We start from the raw sequence: 25,491 nt of genomic DNA on the forward strand, positions 1-25,491 counted from the left end.
AAAAAGAAGAAAAGTGGGGGTTTATGTCTTGTTTTGGGCTAAAATATATTTTTCATTTACTACAAAATCTTGAGTTGTCCATTGCATATACACTGAGCATTTCAAAATAAGAGCTATGCTGCATCCTTTGCACAAATATTTTGATTGTGGAAGATATGCCATATACAAATGGATTCTCAATACATAAAATAACCATATTTACTGCAGAGTATTCAAATCAATACAGCCTTGTCACTAGAAGTGTGCTGGAAGAAACTCCTGTGTAAGCAGCCTTTTTTATGTGCTTGTACAGACGGCATTATGTCTCACACAGACACACATAATCCAAATATAACTGCAGGAAAAGATAATACAGAAAAACACAAGTTTAAAAATTAGGAAATGGATTGAAATGCTCCAGTGTTCTGTTTTGGTCATTAAAAAGATTCGCCGTTTACACAGAGACATGCGGTTTTTCTGTAAAATAAACAATTGGTATAAAAGAATTTTGACAATTGACAACATGCTTAATGAAATTGCTGTTTGGGTAGTGCTCATTTTAGAAAGGTAAAAAGTTGCTAAAAGTATTTGAGTTGAATAAGGATCATTTTCCTGAGGAATCCGGTATCTAGCACTTTTCATGTAGAAGCTGATTAATGCTGTAAAGTCATTTAACTCTTCCAAGAGTTTTTTCCTCTATAAAATAGTAAACACTCCCTTAGATGTAAAAATGCATTAATGCCAGCTGCTTCTATTTTTTGTGGCAATGTGTACACTATACATTTCCATTAGGATGGTTTAGGAAAAAATCACTGATTAAATTTCACAGTTTGTGTATTGAAAGTTGTCTTTTGTAACAGATTTTATCTATCTGATACAGAAAAAAGTGGTGTTTTGTACAGAGTATTTATTATATATATGGTATATTTATAATATACCTAAAGATGTGGAAATATCCTGTCTTTTTACCTTGAATCAGTTTATCTATTTTAGATTAAAAGTTCAAAAATATTCTGAATTAGAAACTTTTAAAAATCGATTTAGAAACGTTAAATAAACCAATAAACTCTACTGAGCGTTTCAAACGCAATGGAATTAAAAGGGTTTTTTTTCGCCAGAATTCACTTACACTTGCACCCTCCCAAAAGCACGGTGCAGAAGCGGTAGGCGTTGCCCGGGTGGATGTGCCGGAGTTACTGAGCGCTGGCGCTGCAGCGGCCGCCGCGCGGGACAGCGGCCCCGGCCCCGCTTGGCGCGCACCTGCTCGGCCCCGGCAGGAGCCGCTCCCGGGCTGCGGGACGGGCACGGGGGACCGAGGCTCCAGGTGCAGCTGCCGCCTCCTCTCTGCGGTACCTGCCGGGAGCTCCTTCGGCGGCGCCAGCTCCCGCACCGCGCCGGGATCGGCCCCTGACACCAGCCCGCGGTGGGCGCCGGGCCCGGGCTGCCCGAGGTTCCCGCCCCGCTAGGCCCCCGCTGGGCGGGGCCAGCTCCGCCCGGCCCCGGCGGCTCCCGGCTCCCGCCGCCGCGCCCCGTTCGCGCCGCGGGGCTTGGAGGCAGCGGGGGCCGTGCCCCAGCCATGGCCGGGCGCGGAGCGCGGCTGCGCTGCGGCCGCCCTCCGTCCCTGCTCCTCCTCACCTGGCTCTGCGCGCCCCTGCTCGGCCAGCCCGGAGCCTCGCACGCGGGTAAGGCGGTTCGAGGCGGCTCGGGGCGGCCCCAAGGGGTGAGGGTCGGCAGGGCCACTGGGAGGAAGTGTGAAGGATGAAAGGCGCTCCGGTGAGCAGCCGGGAGGGTGTCGGAGGGGAGGGCTCGGCCGGTCTGGGGTTCCGAACCCACCTGGTGCTGTGCGGGGCCGCCGGGGATGGAGCGGTACCGCGGCCCGCGGGTCTGCGCTGTCCTCCCCGGCCGTGCCCGGCCCCGAGCGCGGGCAGCGGGAGCGGTTCGTGAGGGAAAATGAGGCGGGAATTGGCGTGAGGGGGGAACGCTGCCGGCGATGGCGTCTCTGAGCACCAGCTTCGTTTTCCGCGCTATCAACTTTTTCCCGGATGAGGTTAAGGTAAGGCTGGTGCCGGGTGCGGTAGTGGCTGCAGAGGGAAGATCGCAGGGCTGCGCTGGCTTTAAGACAACGAGCGGGACCTCCGGAGACCGATGTCAGACGGGCTCCCCAGGGCTGCCCCCTCACAGAAGAGAGGGAAAATGTCTTTGCTAAACTACAGCTTTTAAGGTGCATTATCAGTCTTGACTGCCTCACATTTTATCACATTACACACACTTTCTAAATGTGTATATATATAACGCTTTAAAGATCGCCGCTTCCATAGCTTTCAGCTTTTGCTCTGCTCACTTTTTGAGAGGAGGTGCAGTTTTACGTTTGTGATTGTGCTCTGCATCTACATCTGGTGCAGAGGTGAACTTGCAGAATATATTTTAATAATTGTAATTTTGCATATGGATGTGACTGCACACGAAAACAACCCTCTTAAGAATTTATAACAGAACTCCATTTAGTTTGATGGTGCGTTATTTTGACTTCAAAAGAGGCAGTCTCATAATTAAATCAGGATTTAACTTTCCGAGTTGAAGGATGTAAAATAGCATGTGAAGCTGGAGTGTTTATAGAAATTACACAAAGATTAAAGGAGCAAAATCACTGCTCTTCCACAGATTTATTTAGAAACAGTTGTTTCAAAATGTTGCACTTACATAATTTGTAAAAACATTGCCAGGAGTTTTCCAGAATGTCTTGAAACCAAAACTGCAATAATTACAGGCAGAAAGAAAATTAATGAAAGATAAATTTGACTTCTTTTTTCTATTAACTGAAAATTGAAAAAAAGAGGTTGTAAATATGGTTTATGGGAAATTCATTGTCTCAATGTCTAGGTTTTAATTCAGCCTACAAATACTGTTGTTGCTGAATGTGATTTTAAAGATTATTCTTTGTCTCAGCATTTGGAAAAGTAGTGTTTTTCATGGTCTTCATGACAGAAGATGTAAAATCATTATGTTACATCATATGATTTATAATCATACTTTATATTTATATGACTGCATGGAATTAGCTGCAATCAGGGTAAGCCAAGATTTGCCTTTTGGCACAAGCCAGCAATTTTGACTTCACTGAGAACTGGTTGTATATAGTGAGGCTAAAGTTTTCTTTTCACAACTTGTTTTTTCTAAAATAAAATGAAATTTGGTGTAAGAGTACTTGCAAATTAATTTGGTGTTCCCTTCAGTTCATAGTGAACTAGTATTTTGTCTTGGATAACTCTAAATTGTCGGAGAAAATACTTGCTTGATTTAAAGTACAGTCAAAGAATAGGTTTTTTTCTTGGTCTGAATTTCAAACTAACAGGTGAGGCTCAGATGCCCAAATGGAGTTGAGGTTAACAACAACCTCTAGCCCTTCTGTGCTGTGCTGCAGACCTGTGATGGTGTTTCCTTGGCCGCTCGTGCACCCAAGCATTTTCCACTCAGTTTAACAGATCAAATCCTTCTCCCTACCCCACAGGAAGCTGCAAACCTTCCTGCTTGTATGGATTTCTTTTGATTCTTCTCTTAAAATATTTTGTTCTTTCTTTAGAGGTTCTTAGGGAGGTAAATGTGAGCATTGATTCGTGGAGAAATGTCTGTGTTGATTTGTAGAAGGAACTGTAGAAGGAAGTAACTTGCATGTTTCCCACTTTTTAGAATGGTAAAACCTGGGCTTTGTGTGATATTACATGTTTTGAAATCTACTATTTGTCTGGTTTTGAGCAATGTAGCTGATTTCTGAGCTGTAATTTTATGTAATTTTATTTTGCTACTGGTTGGCTGGAGGTTGATGTACTAGGTAAGAGAGAATGCACAAATCCTCCCAGTAATTTTAAAGACACCTTTTCCATGCTTGTAGGCATGGTGATGGGGTTTGCCTTTATTTTTTAAACAGGGAAGGAAAAGATAATTCTGGGAAGTTCAGAATATAATAGTTGGCTTTTCTGACTTCTCTTCAGTAAATGGAATAGTGTTGGTATTGCTGCTTTGACATACAGACATCCTAGTTAAGATTATTGTGATCTTTCTAAATGCTTGCTGTTAATTAAATGCTTGACTGTGATTGGATTCTGGGCAATTGCTAATGCATAGAAGGAAAAGTAGGCCAAAAAATTAAAGACCATGCAGGAAGTATTACTCATGATCCTTTTGAAAGGCTCAGAGGAATCAGTATAAAAATAAAACTTAGATTTAATACCTTACCTGTCTTTGCTACCTAATGAAAATAATGATAGGAGATCATCTTAATAAACATACTAGGTTACTAAAGGCAGATGTACTGTATATATTCATTCACCTTCCAGATTTCTAAGCAAATTATTAGTTGTAGTATGTAGCAGTTAGATTTGTGGATAGTAGTTTGTGTTATAATAGCCCAGAGTTAAAGAATATGATGTTAACTGCAGAGTATGGATATTTTGCAATGGTTATTGTCCTTAGTAGTATTTTTAATTTATTGTTTTAATGGTGTATGATTATAAACACGCATTAGTAATATATATTACTTCTGAATATACATCTTATCATTACATTTCTAAAATGTGACCCTTTCCCCATGGGCCTCCTTTGAAACTGCACCCAATAGTGAAGAAAACCTGAAATCATTAACTCTCAATTCTGTTAATTAGAAAATGCTATGAGTTACACTGTTTAAATTAGAAAATGCTTTTATCTGCACTCATTAATGTGTAAGGACCAGTGTTACACCTGCACTGCCAATCTGGCTCTTAGACTCTTTATCTAAGGAAGTGCAGAGGGGATACAAAGTTCAAAGAAAGCTTATTATTTAGAGAAACATGGATTGTGGTGTTCTCCTATTTAAAAACAAAGGTTAATGAAAATACTTCTGGGATCAAGCTTGTAATACTAAGTATTTCACTGGTAACTCTTATAAAAGGAATAATATTGTTAAATAATATTCAGATGCTAGGAAATTTAATTTCGATAATGGTACAGTAAATTACAAAAGTGTTATTCTTTTGTAAAACTCATCTTTTATTTCTTATTTACAACATTTAAAAAGTCAGCAGCCCATGAGAAATTTTGGCTTGAGACTGTTAACAGGATAAATAGATATGTACATGTTTCATCATGCTATTTCTGCATCTGAGGCCCTTGTAATGTTTCCTCCTATTTTCTAAATAGTTCTTCCAAAGTACTTTAATAAAAAAGTTTATTAAATACTTATAGAGGAAATGGTAGAACTGATTTTTTAAATACAATGTTTTCAAGGTCAAGTGTTTCATTAGGATTTTTACTTAGCCTTTTATTAAAAGTGTTCTTCAGTTACTTCAGAGCTAAAAAAAAAAAAAAAAAGAATCATAAGTCTGCCTTGTGCATAAACATTTGCTTCCTTTGTGCAGGATTAAAATTTAGGCCATCCAACATCATATGTGATTTAGGTGTGGGGATTTTTTTTTGGATGTTTGTTTGTTTGGGTTTTTTTGTTGTTGATTAATATGGACTAATACTGAGAGGCAGTGAGAAGAGTTTAAGGTGCAAATAATAAAGTAAATGTTGTCATTGGGAGTTACCACTGAACAGTGCAGAGAGCTACCTTTGATTTAAACTGCAGAGTTTACCTTGCCTCAATAAAAATGAAGACATGCAAATACAGGCAAGCTTAGAACTGCTCTTCAAAGGCTACAGACTTTTAAGTATTTTTTAGTATTCTGAGCTAGTGGCAGAGGTGAGTGTTGTCATAATCTCTTGCCATCTGATTTAGTATGAGATTGTACTCCCAGTTGTTTGCTAATCTTGCTAGTCATAGGTTTTAACCTCTTTCTGTTTTTCTCCAAACAACATAGCTACTCTGCTGCCTTAAGCCACTAAAACTGTTTTACCTGTTTTCTTCTCTTTACGTTTTTTCCACTTGTCACCTGTTGGGAAAGATGGAACAGGAAGGACTTATGAATATGATTGTATGGTAAGAAATACTGCAGATGTAAAACCTGTGAGTGAAATAGAAATGAAGGCCAGCTTTGAGATATAGGCATGGGAGGCAGGAAAAGGGTGATTAGATGGAGATGGGTTGAAGGACAAGAAAACAAAAGGACTCAGGAATGTAGCCCTTCCACCTGCCAAGGCATCAGGGAGAAAACAGATAAGAAAGTAGTCTTTAGAGTTTAGAATATAAAATGATATGGTAATATAGTAGTTCTCATAGGCTGCAGGCAAAAGTTTGTAGGTTTTGTATCTTGCACCGATTGGTCACTGTAAATTAGAATATTCAACACGAAATGAGATATAATGTATTGTAACAAGGTGCTCTCCCTCTTGCTCCTACTTTTCCCCCATGCTCTTTTGCCCTCTCTTGCTCTTGCTGATAACATAGGGTTAAATTGATTTCTAAAATAGCAAGGGCCCAAAAACAGGGATTGGCTCCACTTGTAACCAGGATGTTATTCCATGCTATTGTTTTAATTAAATGAAGTATAAAGCATAACTTTGCACAGGTGGTAGGGAGAGAGAAAGGGGGAACCTTGGTAGAACGCACAGGCCCTAAAAGAATAAAGTTAGGTCAGGAGGATCTGTACCGATATAATCATCAGCAAGACGCATGCCAGAATTGTCAATTGTAATGTCAGTTTGGTAATTAAATATGATTATTTTCTCTAACCAGAATCTTGAGCAAGAATCACACAGACTATTGTTCCTCAAGATGGAATCAATGGAACAATGGGGTTTAATGATTAACACGAATCCTTATGTAACAAGAAAGGTATAAAATTGTAACCATAAAGCATGTTAGACAAGCCGAGATCTGGGTCTGGACCCCCGGCTTCCAGAGCTCTGAAATAAAGCACCGCATACAATTTCGCGATTGTGTGTTCTTTCCTCGGCTAACATTTTGGCAACCCAGATGGGACCTTGTGAGCGCTGCTGAGGACCTCCCAACCCGATCACGCTCCAGCTGGCACCGAGGGATTCTCGGGAAGCCCATCGCGCCGGGACCCCCCGCCGCTCACAACGTCCCCTGGGAAAGAGGTAAGGTGCTTTATTATTTGGTTTGGTATGGGTGCCTGCCTGTTAGACGCGGCGAAAGCTGCGCGTGGTTGGGCTAAGGAATTCCTGGTATTGCCTAGGCAGCCGTCCGTCAGTCAATTGCAAAAGCATTGCAGGTTCAGTGGTGGTGGTTTTATGTAGTTATAATGGAGAAGCTAAGAGGTTAAAAGGGGTTTTGGGCGGCAATGCCCCCATCCCACATGCTTCTCCATTGGGTTGTTTGTTGGCACATTGGAAGGAAGGAAACTTTGGTCAAGAGTTACATAAGGATAAGTTGATTGATTATTGTACTGTGTGGTGGCCTGAGTACATTTTGCCTGATAACCAGAGATGGCCGGAAAATGGGTCTTTACAATCAGAACTTATATCAGAACTGATGACACATTGTAAACGAGAATCAAAACTTGATGAATTGCCATATATAGATCTTTTCTTTTATTTAAAAGAGAAACCGGCATGGTTGGTGGAATGTGGAATACAAGCACTGGTCTTAGAAAATAGTCATTGTTTGGCTTGCGTCCAAGATAAGTGTTGTGTAGAACACCTGGTTTTGGGGGAAAAGGGGGGAGATGATTTGGAAGCTGATTTATTTGTAGGACCCACTGCCCCTACCAATGTTTCCTCAGCATTAAGTTCCACTCCACTTACTCTGACCCCACCTGATTCTGTTTCCTCTCCCCTGCTTGCACCTATCCAAAATGCTTCTCCTGGCTATTCCCTTTCTTTGCTGACGCCTGCTCAAAGATTTATCCCTCTACCGACCCTCCTCTCCCACCTACGCCTATGTCATCGGCTCCTGTCCGCTATCCCCAATCCTCCTCTGCCAGAGTTGCCCACTGCTTCTATCCCTAACAACGATCAAGATTTGACTGTGAGGCGAGAATGAAGGGGAGGGAGATGCAGAAGGGACAGAACAGAAAGCAGTGATAGTGGAGAGGATAGCTCAGATGCAGCCAGGAAATATATTGGTCTTCAGATAGATAATGAGCAAGCAAGGATTCAGCTCGCCTTTATTTTTCTAGACCAATCACAGGAAGACATTAGGAAAAGTTACAGAAACTGGAAAGCGGAAAGTTAAAAAGTTTGGACAAGCTTTTAGAGGTGGCAAGGACGTGGTGGCAGAACCAGTCAAGACAGTAATAGAGGTGGTTTTGGCAGAGGCTGTGGAGTATTAAGAATAAATAAATTAGAAGGACATTGAAAGCGAGAGTGCCCAAACTGCTTTAGTCAGTATGTTCAGCCTCAGTTGGATAGCATAGCCAGAGTCATGGATCTGTGAGGGGAAGCCAGGATCAAAGGAACAGATGGTCACTCTGCACTTAGAAGGGAAAGATGTCACTTTTCTTGTAGATATTCCATATTAAATTATGTAGAAGGGCAGATTGGGGAGAAAATGACTGTAATTATTGGAGCCACAAAGAAGGAGGAGATCTGGCCATTCCTGCAACCTCTAGATCTGAGCTTTGGAAATAAAACTTTAACACATGAATTTTTATATATGCCTGGGTGTTCAGCTCTGCTCTTAGGATGTGATTTTCTGGCAGCTCTAGAAGCAGTGATTACTTTTGAGAATGGTAAACTTGTAATGAGGATACCCGAGTCTAAAGCAGGAAAGATTTTAACGGTAAAAGAGAAATCAACTCCCAATATTCCTAAAGAAGTAGAAGAAGCAGTGATTCCCTCTGTGTGGGAAACAGATATACTAAGGAAATCTAAATTGGCACAGCCAGTACAAGTAGAATTGAAGAAAGGAGCAAGTGCCATGCAAATTAAACAATATCCTATCAAGGCAAAAGCACAACAGGGAATAGTAATGACCATTGATAAATTCCTAAAGTACCAAATTCTAGAAGAATGTAAATTAAAATACAATACTCCAATATTCCCAGTAAAGAAACCTAATGGTGAGTATGGACTTGTACAAGATTTAAGGGGCATAAATGAGATAACTAAAAAGACATTCATCTAGTAGTTGCTAATCCTTATACATTGCTAGCATCTGTGAAAGAGATATACAAATAGTTTACTGTAATTGATTTAAAATATGCCTTTTTCTGCATACCCCTTGACCAAGATAGTAAGAAACTATTTGCCTTTGGGTGGGAACATCCAGAAACTGGAAGAAAGACCCAGCTCACCTGGACTCAATTACCGATGAAGTACAAGAACTCCCCCACCCTATTTGGGAGTCAATTGGAGAAGGAACTGGAAATCTAGACTAAAGGACAAGTGCCAAGAGACCAATACCTAATACTTCAGTATGTATATGAAATTTTGATTGCAACTGAGGAAGAAGCAACTTGCATAAAGGTAACAACTAAGATTTTAAATTCATTGGGAATGGGAGGATATAAGGTGTCCAGAGAAAAAGCACAAATTGCCCAACAGACTGTGATCTATTTGGAATGCAAAATCTCACAAAGGCAAAGAAAACTAGGTACTAATCGTATCCAAGCTCTTTGTGCCATTCCAGAACCCCAGAATCTACATGAGCTGCGGATTTTCCTTGGGATGACTGGATGGTGTCACCTGTGGATCATGGACTATGGACTGATTGCGAAATCTTTGTACAAGGCTCAGAAGATGCAGTCATTCACCTGGGGAAAACCACAGAGAAAGGCCTTCCAGAAATTGAAGGTAGCACTGACAACTGCTCCTGCTCTAGGGTTACCTGATCTGTCCAAAGACTTTCAGCTGTATGTACATGAAAGGCAGCAACTGGCACTGGGAGTCATGACCCAAGGACTGGGAAGCTAGAAAAGGCTGGTGGGTTACTTTTCCAAACAACTTGATAACGTAAGTGCTGGATGGCCTTCATGTCTACGAGCAATGGCAGCTACTGTGCTGCTGATACAAGAAGCCAAGGAGCTCATGATGCAAAGACACATAGATGTCTTCGTGCCGCATATGATGACCACGGTTTTAGAGCAAAAAGGGGGCCACTGGCTCTCTTCAAGCAGGATGATGAAATTCCAAGTAACCCTGACTGAGCAGGATGACGTGACTCTGAAAACCACTAACCTTTGAATCCAGCCTTGTTTCTAGGTACCACAGCTGAGGAAGGTCCACTAGAACATGACTGTGTGGAGGTAATTGAGTACACCTATGCAGCAAGAGCAGACCTGAAAGACATCCCTCTAAAACAACCAGAATGGGAACTCTTCACAGATGGAAGCAGCTTCGTGGAAAATGGAATCAGATATGCTGGATATGCAGTAACCACAGCTGATAGGGTAGTGGAGGCAAAAGCATTACCACCAAGTACTTCAGCTCAGAGGGCAGAACTAGTTGCACTAACCAAAGCCCTAGAATTGAGCCAAGGAAAGACAGTCAACATATGGACGACAGGCACGGTTAGGGAAAATTCAGATAGGAATAAAACCAATAAATTATTAGCAGGTAGATTTTGCAGAACTACCCAGAGCTCAGGGATACACATATCTGTTAGTAGGAGTTGACACATTTTCTAGATAGCCAGAAGTCCTTCCCTGTCGCACCAGTCAAGCAAAAGAAAGAGTTAAGTGGTTACTGCAAGAGATCATTTCTAGCTTTGGAGTGCCCCTAGGGATATCATCAGACAGAAGTTTACATTTTATAGCTGCAGTGGTACAGAAAGTAAGTAGATTATTAGGAATATCTTGAGACTTCCACACACCATATGAACCTCCTAACCCTAATGCAAATGTACATATCATGATGTGTATAATTATGTTCTGTCCCTTGGGAGAGCTTTAGCTCAGCTCCAAAGTGTCTTTGTGTAGAATAAGCCACTGACTCTCGAGAATCCAGTCCATGATATTGAAACCAGGAGATGAGGCATACACCAGAGCCCAGAAGGAAGAACCATTGAAAGAGAAGTGGACTGGCCCTCATCAGGTACTGCTAACCACCTTTACAGCAGTCGAAGTGGCTGAAGTGGAACCTGGATACACTATACTCAAGTGAAGAAGGTCCTCTGAAGAGTTCAATCATGAGCTGTGCAAACTGTGGAACCAACAAAGCTGAGGATAAAACATCTGTAACTGTTTTTAATGGTATCAGTAACTATGCTCATGCTCATGCTTATATTGTGGTTAATGTTAATTCTATGGATTCTAATGTCACCAGTAGGGAATGCTGTTGCTTTGGGATATGGAATGCAACAAAGTCAATCAACCGCTCTTCATTCTAGGATGAAGAGAGAAGTGCAAACAGAGACACAAGTAATAGAAGCTCCTAATACAATTCGGGCTGAAAATGTGATGATTGGATTGGTTAAAGACTTTGCCAAAATGCAAAATACTAGTAGAATAACAGCCTGTCTGCCAATACCAATGGCAGCAGGGGACCCTATAAGTTGGAGAATTATAACATCAAATTTACCTGATATAAAAGGGAACAAAACAGTTAGATGTAAACAAGTGCCAGAGTCAAAGATTGTGCTTAAAGAGTACTAGAAGATAACAAAGAGAGCTTATATGAAAACCTTGAGGAAAAAAGACTGTAAGTTAAGTCATAGACAGCTAGGAAAACTAGTAGAATGGTGGGTTAAAAATTACGATCTTGCAAAGTGGGAATGCTAGTTACCACACTATCAAAAAGTTAAAGAGAATGCTACAGAAAGCACTGTAGTATGAAGGTGTGAAGAAAAAGAATGGAAAGGTCTAGAGCCCTGGGATAGTGCATGGTCTGTGAGTATACTCCAGAAATTCCAATATATGGCAGACACTCCCTGGTGTATTAAATGGAAAGGCCCCAAGAATGACACAGACCCAGCAGTAACAAATACTAAAACCAGCAGTAGAAGGGAAGCAAATAAAGTAGATTGGTAGGCATGTGATAAGATTTAAGACTGCACTTCTAATGACCTAAAGATAAAACAATAGTCACTATTGGCAGTAGCCTTACGAATTAGTTGTGGTTGCAAAGGGATCAGACATAAACAAGGTAAGATAGAATCTAGGATTGTAGTGGGATGTAGCAAGAGTACAATCCAGAGTCCGGTGCAATTTGTATGGGCAACAAGTGATGGTAGATGGATGACACACCTGCCAGTGGATGGGGAAGTAAAAAAAATTACCATAGGTCTCCCTACTTTATGTCCCATTTGGAAAAGGTCCCCATTTAATGGGAGCCTTGAGCTCCTGCAAATCAGAACAAAGCAAGATGTCCCAAACAGTGAAGATCAAAATGATACCTGGCAGGAACCCTCTAGCAGAGTAAAGCTTGGATGAGCCCTGGAATCTTTGTTTGGCCCTGTTGCAAACTATCAAAATAGGAAAATGTTATATAGGCTCACGAGTCAGGTAGATAGACTAGCCAGAGTTACGAAAAGAGGATTCAGAGAACTCAATATGCAATTACAAGCCACTACCAAAATGACCTTACAAAATCAATTGGCTCTAGACATGCTACTTTTAAAAAGAACATGGAGTGTGTGGATATTCAAAAAGACAAATTGACCACTGCTGCGTCCACATCCCAAATGTAACTGCAAATGTAGAATGTGATATTAGTCAAATAAAACATATAGAACATGAGGTACAAGAGGAGCAAAAGGATTTAGCTACTACTTAGTTAGACAAAATCTTTAACAAGTTGGGATGGAATGTGAGTTCATGGGTAAAATCTATCCTTGAGAATTTGATAATTTTACTAATCATATTTCTAGTGATTTGGTTAGCTTTTAGAATCTTGAAAAGAGAAATACAGAAAAGGACATCCTAGAACAGAACAATAATGAAGACACTGACACGAGTCAAGACCCCACATCCAGCACCTGCAATCCATAACAACTTCCACCATGGGGCCCACATCAACCATGGTTTTGAAGACGAATATCCAGTATAGACACAAAAGATGAATAGACTGTAATTCCGTGAAAATGTTTGCATAGTAGAATGAAAATACTTTCAAAGGGAAGAATGATAACATAGGGTTAAATTGATTTCTAAAATAGCAAGGGCCCAAAAACAGGGATTGGCTCCACTTGTAACCAGGATGTTATTCCGTGCTATTGTTTTAATTAAATGAAGTATAAAGCATAACTTTGCACAGGTGGTAGGGGGAGAGAAAGGGGGAACCTTGGTAGAACGCACAGGCCCTAAAAGAATAAAGTTAGGTCAGGAGGATCTGTACCGATATAATCATCAGCAAGACGCATGCCAGAATTGTCAATTGTAATGTCAGTTTGGTAATTAAATATGATTATTTTCTCTAACCAGAATCTTGAGCAAGAATCACACAGACTATTGTTCCTCGAGATGGAATCAATGGAACAATGGGGTTTAATGATTAACACGAATCCTTATGTAACAAGAAAGGTATAAAATTGTAACCATAAAGCATGTTAGACAAGCCGAGATCTGGGTCTAGACCCCCGGCTTCCAGAGCTCTGAAATAAAGCACCGCATACAATTTCGCGATTGTGTGTTCTTTCCTCGGCTAACATTGCCTTCACTTTTGTGCTCTTTTCCCCTACTCTCTTGCTAGCTCTCTTTCCCCTACTCTTACCTCGTTTCTACCCCTTAGTTCTCTTCTACTCTCTCTCTCTCTCCCCTTTCTCTCTTTTGGGGCTTTGCTTCAGCCGAGGCTGGTGGCTGAAGGAAGGCCCTTTTTACCCACGACCCTTGCAATAAAACCACGTGTGTCTAGAATATCTCAGGTCTGCAGAGTTCCTTGTCCCTGCCATCCACAGATGCTACTACAGTCACCACCTCTTCACAATTTTTTAAATTTATTTTGATACAAGGAATAACTAAGAATCACAGCCCCTTGTTGTAATCTTAAAATCATAGATACATGGAAAAGAAATATGAAACATATACAGTCTGTGTAATAAATTATTTGAATGGCCCTATTAAATAAAATGTAGAAGATTACTTATTTTGTTTTTGCTCTTAATATGCTGTTACCATCCCCAACCTCCTCATGGAGCTCTCCTTTGTTTAAGATGTCTTTTCTAGACCAGTTTGCCCCAGCATATTAAGAAATAGAATAAACAAGAAATATTGAAAAGTGTGGATACATCTGTGATCAGAAAAAAAAAAATTAACTATATTGTTACTAAATAACGGTAATTGTAATAAATCTGTGAGTATACTATAGATGTGAGTATAAAATGTTTGAAAAATAATCTGTCAATATATAAAAGAGTAGAGGAGCATGTGCCCTTTTAGCATAGCAGAGGAGATGCTGTGTTTTAAGAGAAGTTTAATCTGGAAACAACACGTACCCTGAAGATGCTGTATCGTTGCACAGGAGGTCATCTTACAGGAACATAGAAATGGTGAAAGTGCAGCTTTGCCTCTGCATTGCTTCACGGTCAATTAATGGAGAGATAATATCCAGCTGCATAGTCAGTCTTAAATTGTATGAAAAATTCAGTTGAGAGTTGTAACTGGAGGAGGAAAATGTAATTAATGTTAATACAAAAATCAAGTATTTATGAAATATTAGGCTGAGATATACAAAAAACCATTCCTAATTCAGGAAATAGGGATATAGAAATAGAGAAATTAAGTTGTGTCTTCAGGAAGCATTCTTTTGGATGTCTGTAAAATGTAGGGCTTGGCAAATCTGTGTATAGTTACAAATAAGAAAAAAGTCCTTGACTAATGAGGATATATTGAAGTAGTTAAATATTTTTTTGGCACTTATACATTTACAAGATAACTTGTACAAGTGCAACATTCTGTTGCTGGATCCTTTTTGGCAGCAATTCCTATGTCCTGTGAGTTTTCCTGTATCTACCTGAGGTATCTCAGTGGTACAGTTTAAGTTGCCCATCAGTTCTTTGCACATCCCACAAGTCCACAATCTTGAAATGGAGATGTGTCAAATTGTAGAACATGTACAAATAATACATCTCAAAGAACAGTAGGTTTGTGAGCAAATGAAATGCACTCTAAACAAAAAGATTTGTATTTTGAAATAGAAGGGTGACCTGTCTTAAACCCCAAATGTTGATTTGGCCCATTAAACAAGAAACATTCAGCAGCATTGCAGTAGGGTAAAACTTTTAGGAAAAAGGGGTCGTGCTGCTCCCACTTTGCTGATCATAATTTGTAAGCTACATTCTGCTACTGTGGCACTTCAGAGAAGTCTGGTTAGTGTGTAAAATATTAATATTTCTACTGGACTGCCCCACGCCTGCAGTACCAAAGGAAGGGAATTGCCTTGCTGGGCTCTGCAGTGCTCTGGGTGTTTCGTCCTAAGAGCCTGTACATTAAGCCTTTTGCAGCACGGCAGGAATCCACTGTTGTCACTCTTCGATGAATAGAAGGGAACTTAAAACTTAGGCTGCCCATCTTAATTTGTTTAGGCTGCAGTGGCTGCAGTCACGTGGGACATTCAAATTAATGGCTTAAGTGCTGTTAGCCAAGCCTCTGCCACAAATGCCAAGTCATGGAAGTGTTGGTCGAACTGAGGTAGCTCTTGTAAGTTTTGTGGGAATGAGAACTGATACCTTATGCAGGTGTGACACTACCTGACATACAGTGTAGTCATCCCTGGCAATTCTAAAGTCCTGGTCCTCTTCAGTATCTATGGATCACTGATTGACTGAATGTTGATGGTAATGAACTTAAAGTAGACATTATTTATGCTGTCTTTAATTGATACATTGTTTCCTTTGGCTTCTTTTATGAAGAAGATTAAGTACCACCGATGTTTTTTCTGCTGGTATCATTCCTAGTTGATCTACTTCTGTTATGTTGACTAAATTCACCTCCTCTCCAAACAAAGTAATGTTAATCTTTTAAATCTCTCCTTGTATGGATGACTGTCTCTGGTTTTAATCCGTTTATGGCATTCAATGGTGATTTTCTGCTTCTGATATATCTTTTTTTAGATGGATGCTGTTAGTGAGCACATGATTTCTGGAAAGGTCTTGCCATAGATTTATGTAATAGCATAATATTTTAAGTCTGCATTAAAAAGAGATGGTGGTGAGCTCCTTTCTTTTGTTTATGCTGTCCTTTAAACTGATTGTAATAGTTGCTAGGTCTTTTTTTGGCAGTAGTTCCCTTTTAAATTTCATAGGTAAGTAGTCAAAATCTTTATCTGGAATATATGTCAGTGTTTTCTGGTGGTCATCCTAACATATGTCTGGGGATTGGAGACCTTTCCATGCAAGGTGATGTGTGTAGTTTGTTCTTCTTGAGGCAGCAGCCATCTTCAGGTCTTTCATACCACCTTTGAAAGTTGTTCTTACTCAAGTTATTTAGCTAGACTCTGATCTTCCCTTTTCTCCTCTCTTCTCCTCTCTCTCTATCTTCCCCAGAATGGCCCCTTGAGAGCTATGAAAAAGAACTAGAAAGGTGCATTCCAGTCAGTGTGACATTAGAATGGGTAGAAAGTCAATTGGTGAATAGTTTGGCACATACGTCTAAGATATAAAACAGTGTGAGGGAAAGTGCTCTTCAAGTGCAGCAAAATTTATACATGGTAAATATGTCCAAACATTGGAAGAAATGCATTAAACATGAAGAAGACTGAAGTTTCAAACTGGATTGCAAGTTATGCAATATACTATGGAAGTGTAATGTGGATCTAAGTTGACAGAACTTCAGTCCCCTCATAGATCAGCTTTCAGTTTTAGAGGACTTCCATAGCTGCATGGCATTGGGTAAATGATATAAGAGCCTTTTGCCTACTGAGATTATCTTAATGTTCTTGAGTCATCAATTTTAGAAGCGTGGTGATGGTATGAGGATGCTAATAAAACCAGGTAATTTATAAAATTCTACTTCCACAACTTCGGGCATGCTTCTGGAGACAAGGGGATGAGATGAGAAATTGAACTCTGCATAAAAAAAGCTATAACTGTTTGGACACAAGAATGCAGATCTACACTGCTCATTTGAATCAATGTCAATATTTTTTTTTTTTTTTTAATATAGCTGTGTCTGAACCTTCTTTTATTGCTAAAAGTGAAGATCGTTTGTTTAAGCATTTATTTGAGGACTATCAAAGATGGGTTCGTCCAGTGGAACGCTTGAATGACACAATAAAAATCAAGTTTGGCCTTGCAATCTCTCAGCTGGTAGATGTGGTACGTACAGTAAATAAGTTGTAGTTTTTTTTCCGCTAACTTTAAAAGGAGCATAATTTAATACAAAATAATTATGCCTATTAAACACAATAGATTAAACATCTTAAATTATTATCTGTGTAATAAAAATGCCCTGTAGATGGATATGTAATGTTGTAATAGAAGCATACCTGGTGACTGGAATGCTTTCACCAGTGTGTTTTGTATTTTAAGTTATAGACCTCTGGAACTAGAACAGCTGTTTCCTATGGATAGATTATTTTTTGTGATATATGCTTTATTTTACAGGATGAGAAAAATCAATTGATGACAACAAATGTATGGTTAAAACAGGTATGTGCTAAATATTGAAAAAAATATTGATGAAAAATTCTGAAGCTTCATAACTGCAAATCAAAATTTGGGGCAAAGTCATCTAGTTAATTGTATATTCAAAAAACTTGGTACTTGCATGAAATTTTATTTCACATAGTATCTTTATAGAATGTCCCTGGAAAAGCTTTAAAGGATTAATTGTGACAAACCTCTTAAAAATCCGTAACAACAAGGTAAATAAAAATGCATCAAATTAAAGGAAAACTGATATGGCATTTCATGGCCATTTAATATACCAAGGTGTATATATCCAACCATAAATTGCTGCTTCAGTATGAAAGGTTTCATTCAAAAGCTTTATTAAGAAAAGTATGGTTGATCTATTCCTCTGTATAATACTTTTGAGGTCTTTTTCCTGTGGGATATTTGAAATTATTGGATAGACATTACTGAAGAATTCCAGTTTCAAAGTTAAATATGCTTGCTGGTAGGAAATACTTTTTTTTCTTAAGAATATTTGGGTTTGGGCAGGAAAATGCCTCAAGCTTTGTAATTGTAAGAGTCCAGTGCTGAACTTAATTGCCACTATTTACTTGGGAAATGCTGCTCACAAATTATTCTTGATTTAACTAAGAAGAATCTTTGCAGATGCTGAGTATACTTACTTATGGAATTTTTTTGTTTGGGCTAATTCCTTTCTGTTTATTTATTTGATTTTTTTTTCCTTTTGCTTCCCATCCCCTTCTTTTCCAGTAACTGTAATATTAGGCCAAGTTTTTATTTTTAGGAAAACTTTGAGAATAGTCAGAAAATATGAGATGAGATGGCCATGTGGGTTGATGATTCTTTGTGCCCTCTTTAATAGTTTCTGAAGATCATCTTGAAAGAGAACCAGTTTTAAAAGTTGGAGCATGATGGGGTTTTTGTATAATGAAAATGTCTAAATTGCTTCTGATTAGCATCCAGTCATTGGTATTTATCCAGAACAAGCTTTTTTTCAAATTTAATTTATACAATTAAATTACTTTATAATAGCTCTTACTTATAAATACATGCTCTGAAAAAGGAACATCATATCTTAAGTTCAGTAAAGAAACGTTATCAAGTAGTTCTTATAACAAAAAACAAGTACTGAGTGATGTAACTACATGCCTGTTCAGCAAATTCATTGTTTTATGCAAATTTTAGAAACCAGTTTGATTGTTGTTAATTGCCTTGTTATCTATTTTCATCTGGTATCACCCTGCTTAAATCCACTTCCCAATAATAATGATTTTTACATCTCACATATCCACAGGAATGGATAGATGTAAAATTAAGGTGGAATCCTGAAGACTATGCTGGAATAACATCTATCCGTGTTCCGTCAGATTCTATTTGGATTCCAGATATTGTGCTGTATGACAAGTAAGATTTGAATCTTTTCATACAAAATACTTTATTACTTCACTGATCAAACTTCTTCTAGGAGGCTCATTGGATATACATAATGTGTACATTTACTGGGCTAAGAACCTGTGGACGAACTTGTTTCTGAATGCAAATGGACTTTGTTGCCATGTTAAATGCTCAAATGTTGGGGTTTTTTACTTCTGAATGGAATTTCTAGTCCCTTTGAAAAGGTTATTTCCATTTTGTTGTGTAAACTTTTTTCTTAATTAGACAAAAATGTCTTGTACTGTGCTGGGTATAAGTAGTGTAGAGTGATAGGAGGGAAGCAGCTAATTTATGCTGTTGTAGGTCATGTTCACCATAGAATTAAAGTCAAATTAATAAAGTTACATTTAACTGTAGGGGGATGGTTGGGTTGGTTTTGGCTTTTTTCTTTTGAAAATTACACATCTCAGAAACAATAACTTTTGAATTAACCCTTCTGCACAACTCAGGTGCGCATACGGTGATTTGTCAACTCTGGTGCACATGCAGTGCTTTTACATTCCCTGACTTGTCGAGTGAGGATAAAATTTGCAGTGATTGTAAATTCAAGTTTGAACACAAGTATTATTTTACCTGTTTCGTGACTCTCCTTCTTCAATAATTATGATTTGGCCAAATTTAAAAGTACTTTTTCTGTCTTACTAATAGAAACACCAGAGCTGGGTCACGCTCTTAAATATCAGGATTTTACAATCCTTTCATAAGTTGTTGAGACCATAGAAAATTGCACAGATCTTTTCAGGACTTGTAAATATTCTTCAGTCTTCCAAAGCTGTTTACCTCTGTGAGATTCAGATTTGAGGAGAAAAGTTGACTATGAAGACAATACAAAATTTTGGCTATCAAGGGATAGACAGCTGAAATGACAATAACAAAACATAGTTTCTTCTTTAAATACACCCCCACACCCCACTGTAATTGTGTGTAATCTCTCTTCTTTCAGTGCAGATGGACGTTTTGAGGGAACGTCTACAAAAACTGTGGTAAAATATGATGGCACCATTGCTTGGACTCCCCCAGCAAACTACAAAAGTTCTTGTACTATTGATGTAACATTCTTCCCCTTTGACCTTCAAAATTGCTCAATGAAATTTGGTTCCTGGACTTATGATGGCTCACAGGTTGATCTAATTCTTGAAGATTATGATGTTGACAAAAGAGATTTTTTTGATAATGGAGAATGGGAAATAGTGACTGCAACAGGGAGCAAAGGAAACAGGACTGATGGATGCTGCTGGTATCCTTTTGTTACATATTCATTTATAATTAGACGTTTGCCACTTTTTTACACTTTGTTTCTCATTATTCCTTGTATTGGGCTTTCATTTCTAACTGTCCTTGTCTTCTATCTTCCTTCAAATGAAGGTGAAAAAATTTCACTCTGCACTTCAGTACTGGTATCTTTGACTGTTTTTCTTCTTGTTATTGAAGAAATTATTCCATCATCTTCCAAAGTTATCCCACTCATAGGAGAGTACTTGGTGTTTACTATGATATTTGTGACCTTGTCCATTGTGATCACTGTCTTTGCTATCAACATCCACCACCGCTCCTCGTCCACACACAATGCCATGGCACCCTGGGTTCGCAGGATATTTCTGCACAAGTTGCCCAAGCTGCTTTGCATGAGAAGCCATGTCGATAGGTACTTTGCTCAGAAGGAGGAAACAGCAAATATGAATGGATCAGAATCATCCAGGAACACTTTGGAAGCAGCTCTGGATTCCATCCGCTATATTACGAGACACGTTATGAAGGAGAATGAAGTTCGCGAGGTGGGTGTGTTAATCCTGCTACACTGATTTTGTACAAGTGGAAATTAGAAAACCAAGTGCTTTACCGTGCAATTGCACATTAAAGATGTGCTACAGATTTCCAGCTTTTGTACTTTGCTGAAAGATGTGCAGTTGTTTCCACTGGAAAAAAGTGTAAATATGGTACAATACTGAGAATATTTGGCTGATACAGTACAGTATTTGGGGTCCTTAAAAGTCTTTTGTTTTCTTCTAGAAGTTCTTGTCATTGTGAGGGACTTGTCTGTGAGAAGAGCATGTACTGTAACTGTTCCCTACAGCCCTGTTGAGATGACAGGAGAAGGAGCTCTTTTTCACTTTAATGTTGTACCTGAAGGCTATCTTGAAAAATGCATTTGCCTTATATTTTCCAAATAATTATGCCAAGACTTACCTTGCAGCTTTCAATTCCAAATAAAAACAATTTCAGTGCTGTAACTTACATTAGTTTAAATACAGGCTATAGTCATGGTCATTTTGTGCTCAGATGAAACATGGACTCAATGACTTCCGAAGTGTTGTCTTCTGTCCTTACTATTATTTGTCCCTAAGTTTTATCAAAACACGTCAGAGGCTTATTTTCAGTCTGTACATTTGCACTCTGAATTTTCCTTAATGAATGCTTACAACATTTGTGTAAGAGCATTAGAAACCTGTGTTCTTTACATGCTTTTTTAGCTAGCTACCATTGGTACATCAGAGACTTAAATGCTGTTTCCAGTCTAGTGAAGTTTGTAGAAATATAGAGGTTTGTGGTGTACTGTCTATTTCTGATGGCAGAGCCTGAGGTTCTTTCAGTCTATATGGGAATTGCTGTCTTCAGAAGGCTCTGGTTGCTGAGAGTGTGTTCTCCCATATGAGACTAGGAGAATTGCGCCTCCTCTAATGTGCCTTCTCAGGACTTGATTCTGACATTGTCACAAGGGATGTGGCCTAGATTTTTAATAACTGTATCTGCTGTACTGTTAAAGCAACATCTAATAACCCTGCATTGTATGAACAACAGAAATAGAATAGTTTGCTATTAAATACATAATTTCCTGTAAATTAAGTGTTGACTGTGAATGACAAGAAGTAAGTATTTTGTTTTTCAAGTGTAATGTTGTAGTTATTATAAACCTTGGAAATTAATATACAGCTGACTGGGGATTCACTTGTTTTATTAGTAGGCTCCAGAGAATGCAAGCTTTAATTGCAAAAGTTGTTAATAAATGCAAGACAGCTAGTGCTACTGTAGCATTACATCTTAGGAAGCATTACGCTTGGGAAACGTGGATAGGTCCAGTTCAAATCCAAGACAATTGTTTGGCAGGGTTTTAATTTGCTTGAACAATTATACCTGCAATACTTGCAAGACTGTGCATAGATATTTTATCAATAGACTGTGCATAGAATAATTTTATCAAAAAGGACAGTAGTCTTGAAACTACTGTGAATATTCTCCCCAGTGTATAATTCTGTGCTGCAGTAACTTTGCAGCTTTCAGCAATTGTATATAACACAACAGCTGCTCTGTACTAACAATTTTAATTTTTTTTTATTTTTACCATTTGGGAGGTTTGCCTTTGGTTTTCTGGTTAGTTTTTTATTGTGGATAGGTGTTTTTGGTTATCTGGAGTTTTTTTACAACTTTTGCTTCCAACTCCTGCTTGGGAATTCCACGTTATGATGTCATGTGTCATGAATTCTGCAGTATGTTAGAAAATGACAGACGAGTCTCATTTGTCTATAAATGAGGATGTTTGGTGCTTCTCAGGGTCAATATCTGCATCAAAATCTACATACCCTATCAATCTTCACAGAAGATTGCTTCTGTTCTAACTCACAGTATAATTATAAAATATTGTTCAAGAGAGTTATCATATGGACATGGTTGAAGAAAGTGTACTTTGAAATAACTAAGAATTGCAGGATTTGGTACTGTGTTTTTGCCTGTTCTTGCACTGACCAACTCTTGTGCTCTTTGTGTTTTAGGTTGTTGAAGACTGGAAATACATTGCTCAGGTGCTTGATCGAATGTTCTTATGGGCTTTTCTTCTGGTTTCAATAATTGGATCACTTGTGTTATTTATTCCTGTTATTCATAAATGGGCAAGTATAATAGTGCCTACCCATATAGGCAGTACAAATGCATAAAATATCTTTGGAGTCATGTCCTACTGATCTGGCTTGAAGTTTTGCAGTAGCTCTGTTTCCACGTATTTTCTTTGTAGGCATGTTTCTGATAGAGTGAAAAAAGTCTCCAAAACTAGAAAATTAGGTTGTTCTTAAAGCATGGCATTCCCAGGACACATAGAAGTCAAATTTGCTTATTGCCAGTCTACTGAGTTACTGCTAAGCCAAGTCAGAATTTAAAAAATCTTCTCAAGCCATGGCATGTATGATTTACCAAAAAAGCATACACTGACACCTACTGTGATATAGAAGGATTTATTTTTTTTATTATTATGATCATTGTAGTCCAATTATTAAATTATTTTATGAATTGTTATACTGAATATAAAGTATTTGCAGTTACACGGTAGAGTTGCTTATTTCAATTTTGGATTGTTGTGGTTTGAAAGCAAAACGAGTGAGAGGCTCCAAGTCAGAAATATAATTTAATAAGAAAAAAGGTAAAAATAAAATACATGCAATAACACAAAGGACCACTGACAGAGTCGGAATACAACCTGAGCAGGATAGTGGAAGCAGTCCAGTTGAGATGGTCTTCCTGAAGCAGTGATCCTGTAGAAAGGTCTGGTAGCTCTGCTCCTCTGGGAATCCAATGGGTCAGGGCTGCTTGTCCTGTCTCAAGTCCCAGATTATATCCAGGTGAGAATGCTTGGCTCCTCCCCCTGGGTGGAGCATCTCACAATGGGGTGATGAGTGTGAAGTGGGTCCTTGATGGCCCATTAAACAGAGATAACTCCTGGAGGGAGTTATCTGTGAGTCATGGGCAAGTCGTTGATGAGCCATTAGCAGAAGACAGCCCTACACTAGAGTAGTGCCCCACTTGGTTTCAACAGTTTGTGAAGATGGTGATAGAATAAATACTTTGTGTACATCCCACACTACAACCTAGGACAAGGATACAAAGGAGAATTTTACAGTTCTCTTCAGTGTGTTGTAGAAGTCTTAAATTTTGCCAGAGTAATTTAAAATAATAATAAAACTACAAGTTAAACTTCCTGTATATATAATATACAACTAAGAACAGCAATTTGGCCATGTTTGGCCTTTATAAACTTTCAGTGGAATTTACTGCTGAATTTTAAAGCTTGCTAATGCTGTCATACCAACATAAGCATTTAATAAGCCTTAAAATGCCTAAAGCATGTGTGTATATTGATGTCTCCATCAGCTTTGGACAGGAAGGCAAAGGCAGTTAACTGAGTTCCCAAGGTGCATAAGTATTCCACGAGGCTGGAATATTCAGATTTCTTTACTCTCCATGAAGAATTTGATACAGTATGTAAGTTTGCAGACATGTTCATTATTTCCTGTCTTTGGGTGTTTCTCAGAAATAAGATTTTAAGCACAGGCAGAAGGAATTTGTGGAGTATGTGTCTGAAGGAAATGGGTTATAAATTATTATGCTCTGGAACCAAATGGAGATGATTAATGATTTTCACATTTGTTAAACTGGACTTCAGAGAGCTACCTTGTATTAGTTCTTTCACTTATAAAACTATATGTAACTCTAAGCAGCAAGGACTTAGACTTTTCAATATTTCCTTTTTCCTAAGATCATTGAAAACGAATTTGCAATTTTTCAGTTATTCCATTAAAATATGGAATTTTAATGCTTTAAAACCAATGATTTACATTGATTCCGTTGCCACCTTTCTTCCTTTCTTAATAGCTTTATTTCTGGAAAAGACTCCAGAATAGTTGGGTGTTTTCCTACACTGAAGGTTTTTCAGTGTTGGTCATAATGTAATTGCATCCTGTAGGCCTAATACAGGAGTACCAGGCTGGAGCAAATCTTAGGAAGTTTTTGTTTGCCTAAATTACTACATGAATAATAACATGTTTAGGTGAGAAGTTTTAATGTAAACTGTGGTATCTCCAATAATTTTAAGTTTTTATAGGGATTATAAATTTGAACAACAGATACATGTTTCTCCCACACCCCCTCCCAGATCTCCTTTAGAATACCCCTGCAGTGATTATAATAGTGATTACTTGCAACATAACTTATATATAATTATTTATTTATTTCAAAATGTTTTAATCTGCAGGATATTCTTGGTTTTGTGTCACTTTTAAGGGCTCACAGGTAGGGAAATTACATCAGGCGCGCTTTTTTTTTCTAATAACAGTTAGGGAGTCACTCTTCAGTTACACAATTACATCTGACATTGGATATCCATGTTTCCTCTATTCCGATCATAACTTTAAGTTGAATTTGCAAAGATAGTCTGATTTAACTCATTAATATAAGAGCTTTAACTTCTCACTATTACTGAGGTTAAGCAATACGTCAATGACTTTCTCTGTGTGCAAGTTGCAGAAATACTTTAGATAGCTTGTTTCCTCTTCAAATACAACGTTTCTTTTTAAAATCTTCCATAGGTTTGAATTACTGAAATTTTCTCTTACCTGAAGAGAAACAACGTGAGTGCAACTGTAGATTAGATATATATCTTATTCTTTTAACTCTCCATTTCATCTCTTTCCCCATGTTAAATGATGTCTCCAGGCTGCCCAGTTGTATCATGGGCACATTGCCCAGTGAAGTCACTCTCTGTATCATAGTAACTCACAGCTTTTGCAAATGCATGAACTTCTTTTAGTGACTCCTAGTCTGATCATGATAGACTCAGATAACATAGCTGATACTGGAATCCTTGGGGTCTTCTGCTTATCAGGTGTGTCTGAAACAAAAGAATGTTAATGTACTCAGAAGCATGGACT

General features: G+C 38.6%; 1 protein-coding gene across 2 annotated transcripts; it reads left to right on the top strand.

Annotated features, from left to right (window-relative positions):
* Window positions 1-1,555: 1,555 nt before the first annotated feature.
* CHRNA5 (cholinergic receptor nicotinic alpha 5 subunit) lies at window positions 1,556-23,221 on the top strand (the record flags this gene model as incomplete). 2 transcript variants are annotated; one of them, XM_083871120.1, is made up of 6 exons in its annotated part: window positions 1,556-1,661; window positions 16,896-17,047; window positions 17,336-17,380; window positions 18,660-18,769; window positions 19,743-20,574; window positions 22,567-23,221. In XM_083871120.1, 6 exons carry the CDS (start codon window positions 1,556-1,558, stop codon window positions 22,726-22,728), a joined length of 1,407 nt encoding a protein of 468 aa, XP_083727246.1. In that variant the 3' UTR covers window positions 22,729-23,221. The 2 variants fall into 2 exon arrangements, with proteins under 2 accessions (XP_083727246.1, XP_083727247.1); XM_083871121.1 differs by lacking the exon at window positions 1,556-1,661 and adding an exon at window positions 1,727-1,752.
* Window positions 23,222-25,491: the final 2,270 nt, after the last annotated feature.

The sequence above is a fragment of the Zosterops lateralis genome (assembly GCF_965231275.1).
Source record: "Zosterops lateralis genome assembly, chromosome: 13".
Taxonomy (NCBI): domain Eukaryota; kingdom Metazoa; phylum Chordata; class Aves; order Passeriformes; family Zosteropidae; genus Zosterops; species Zosterops lateralis.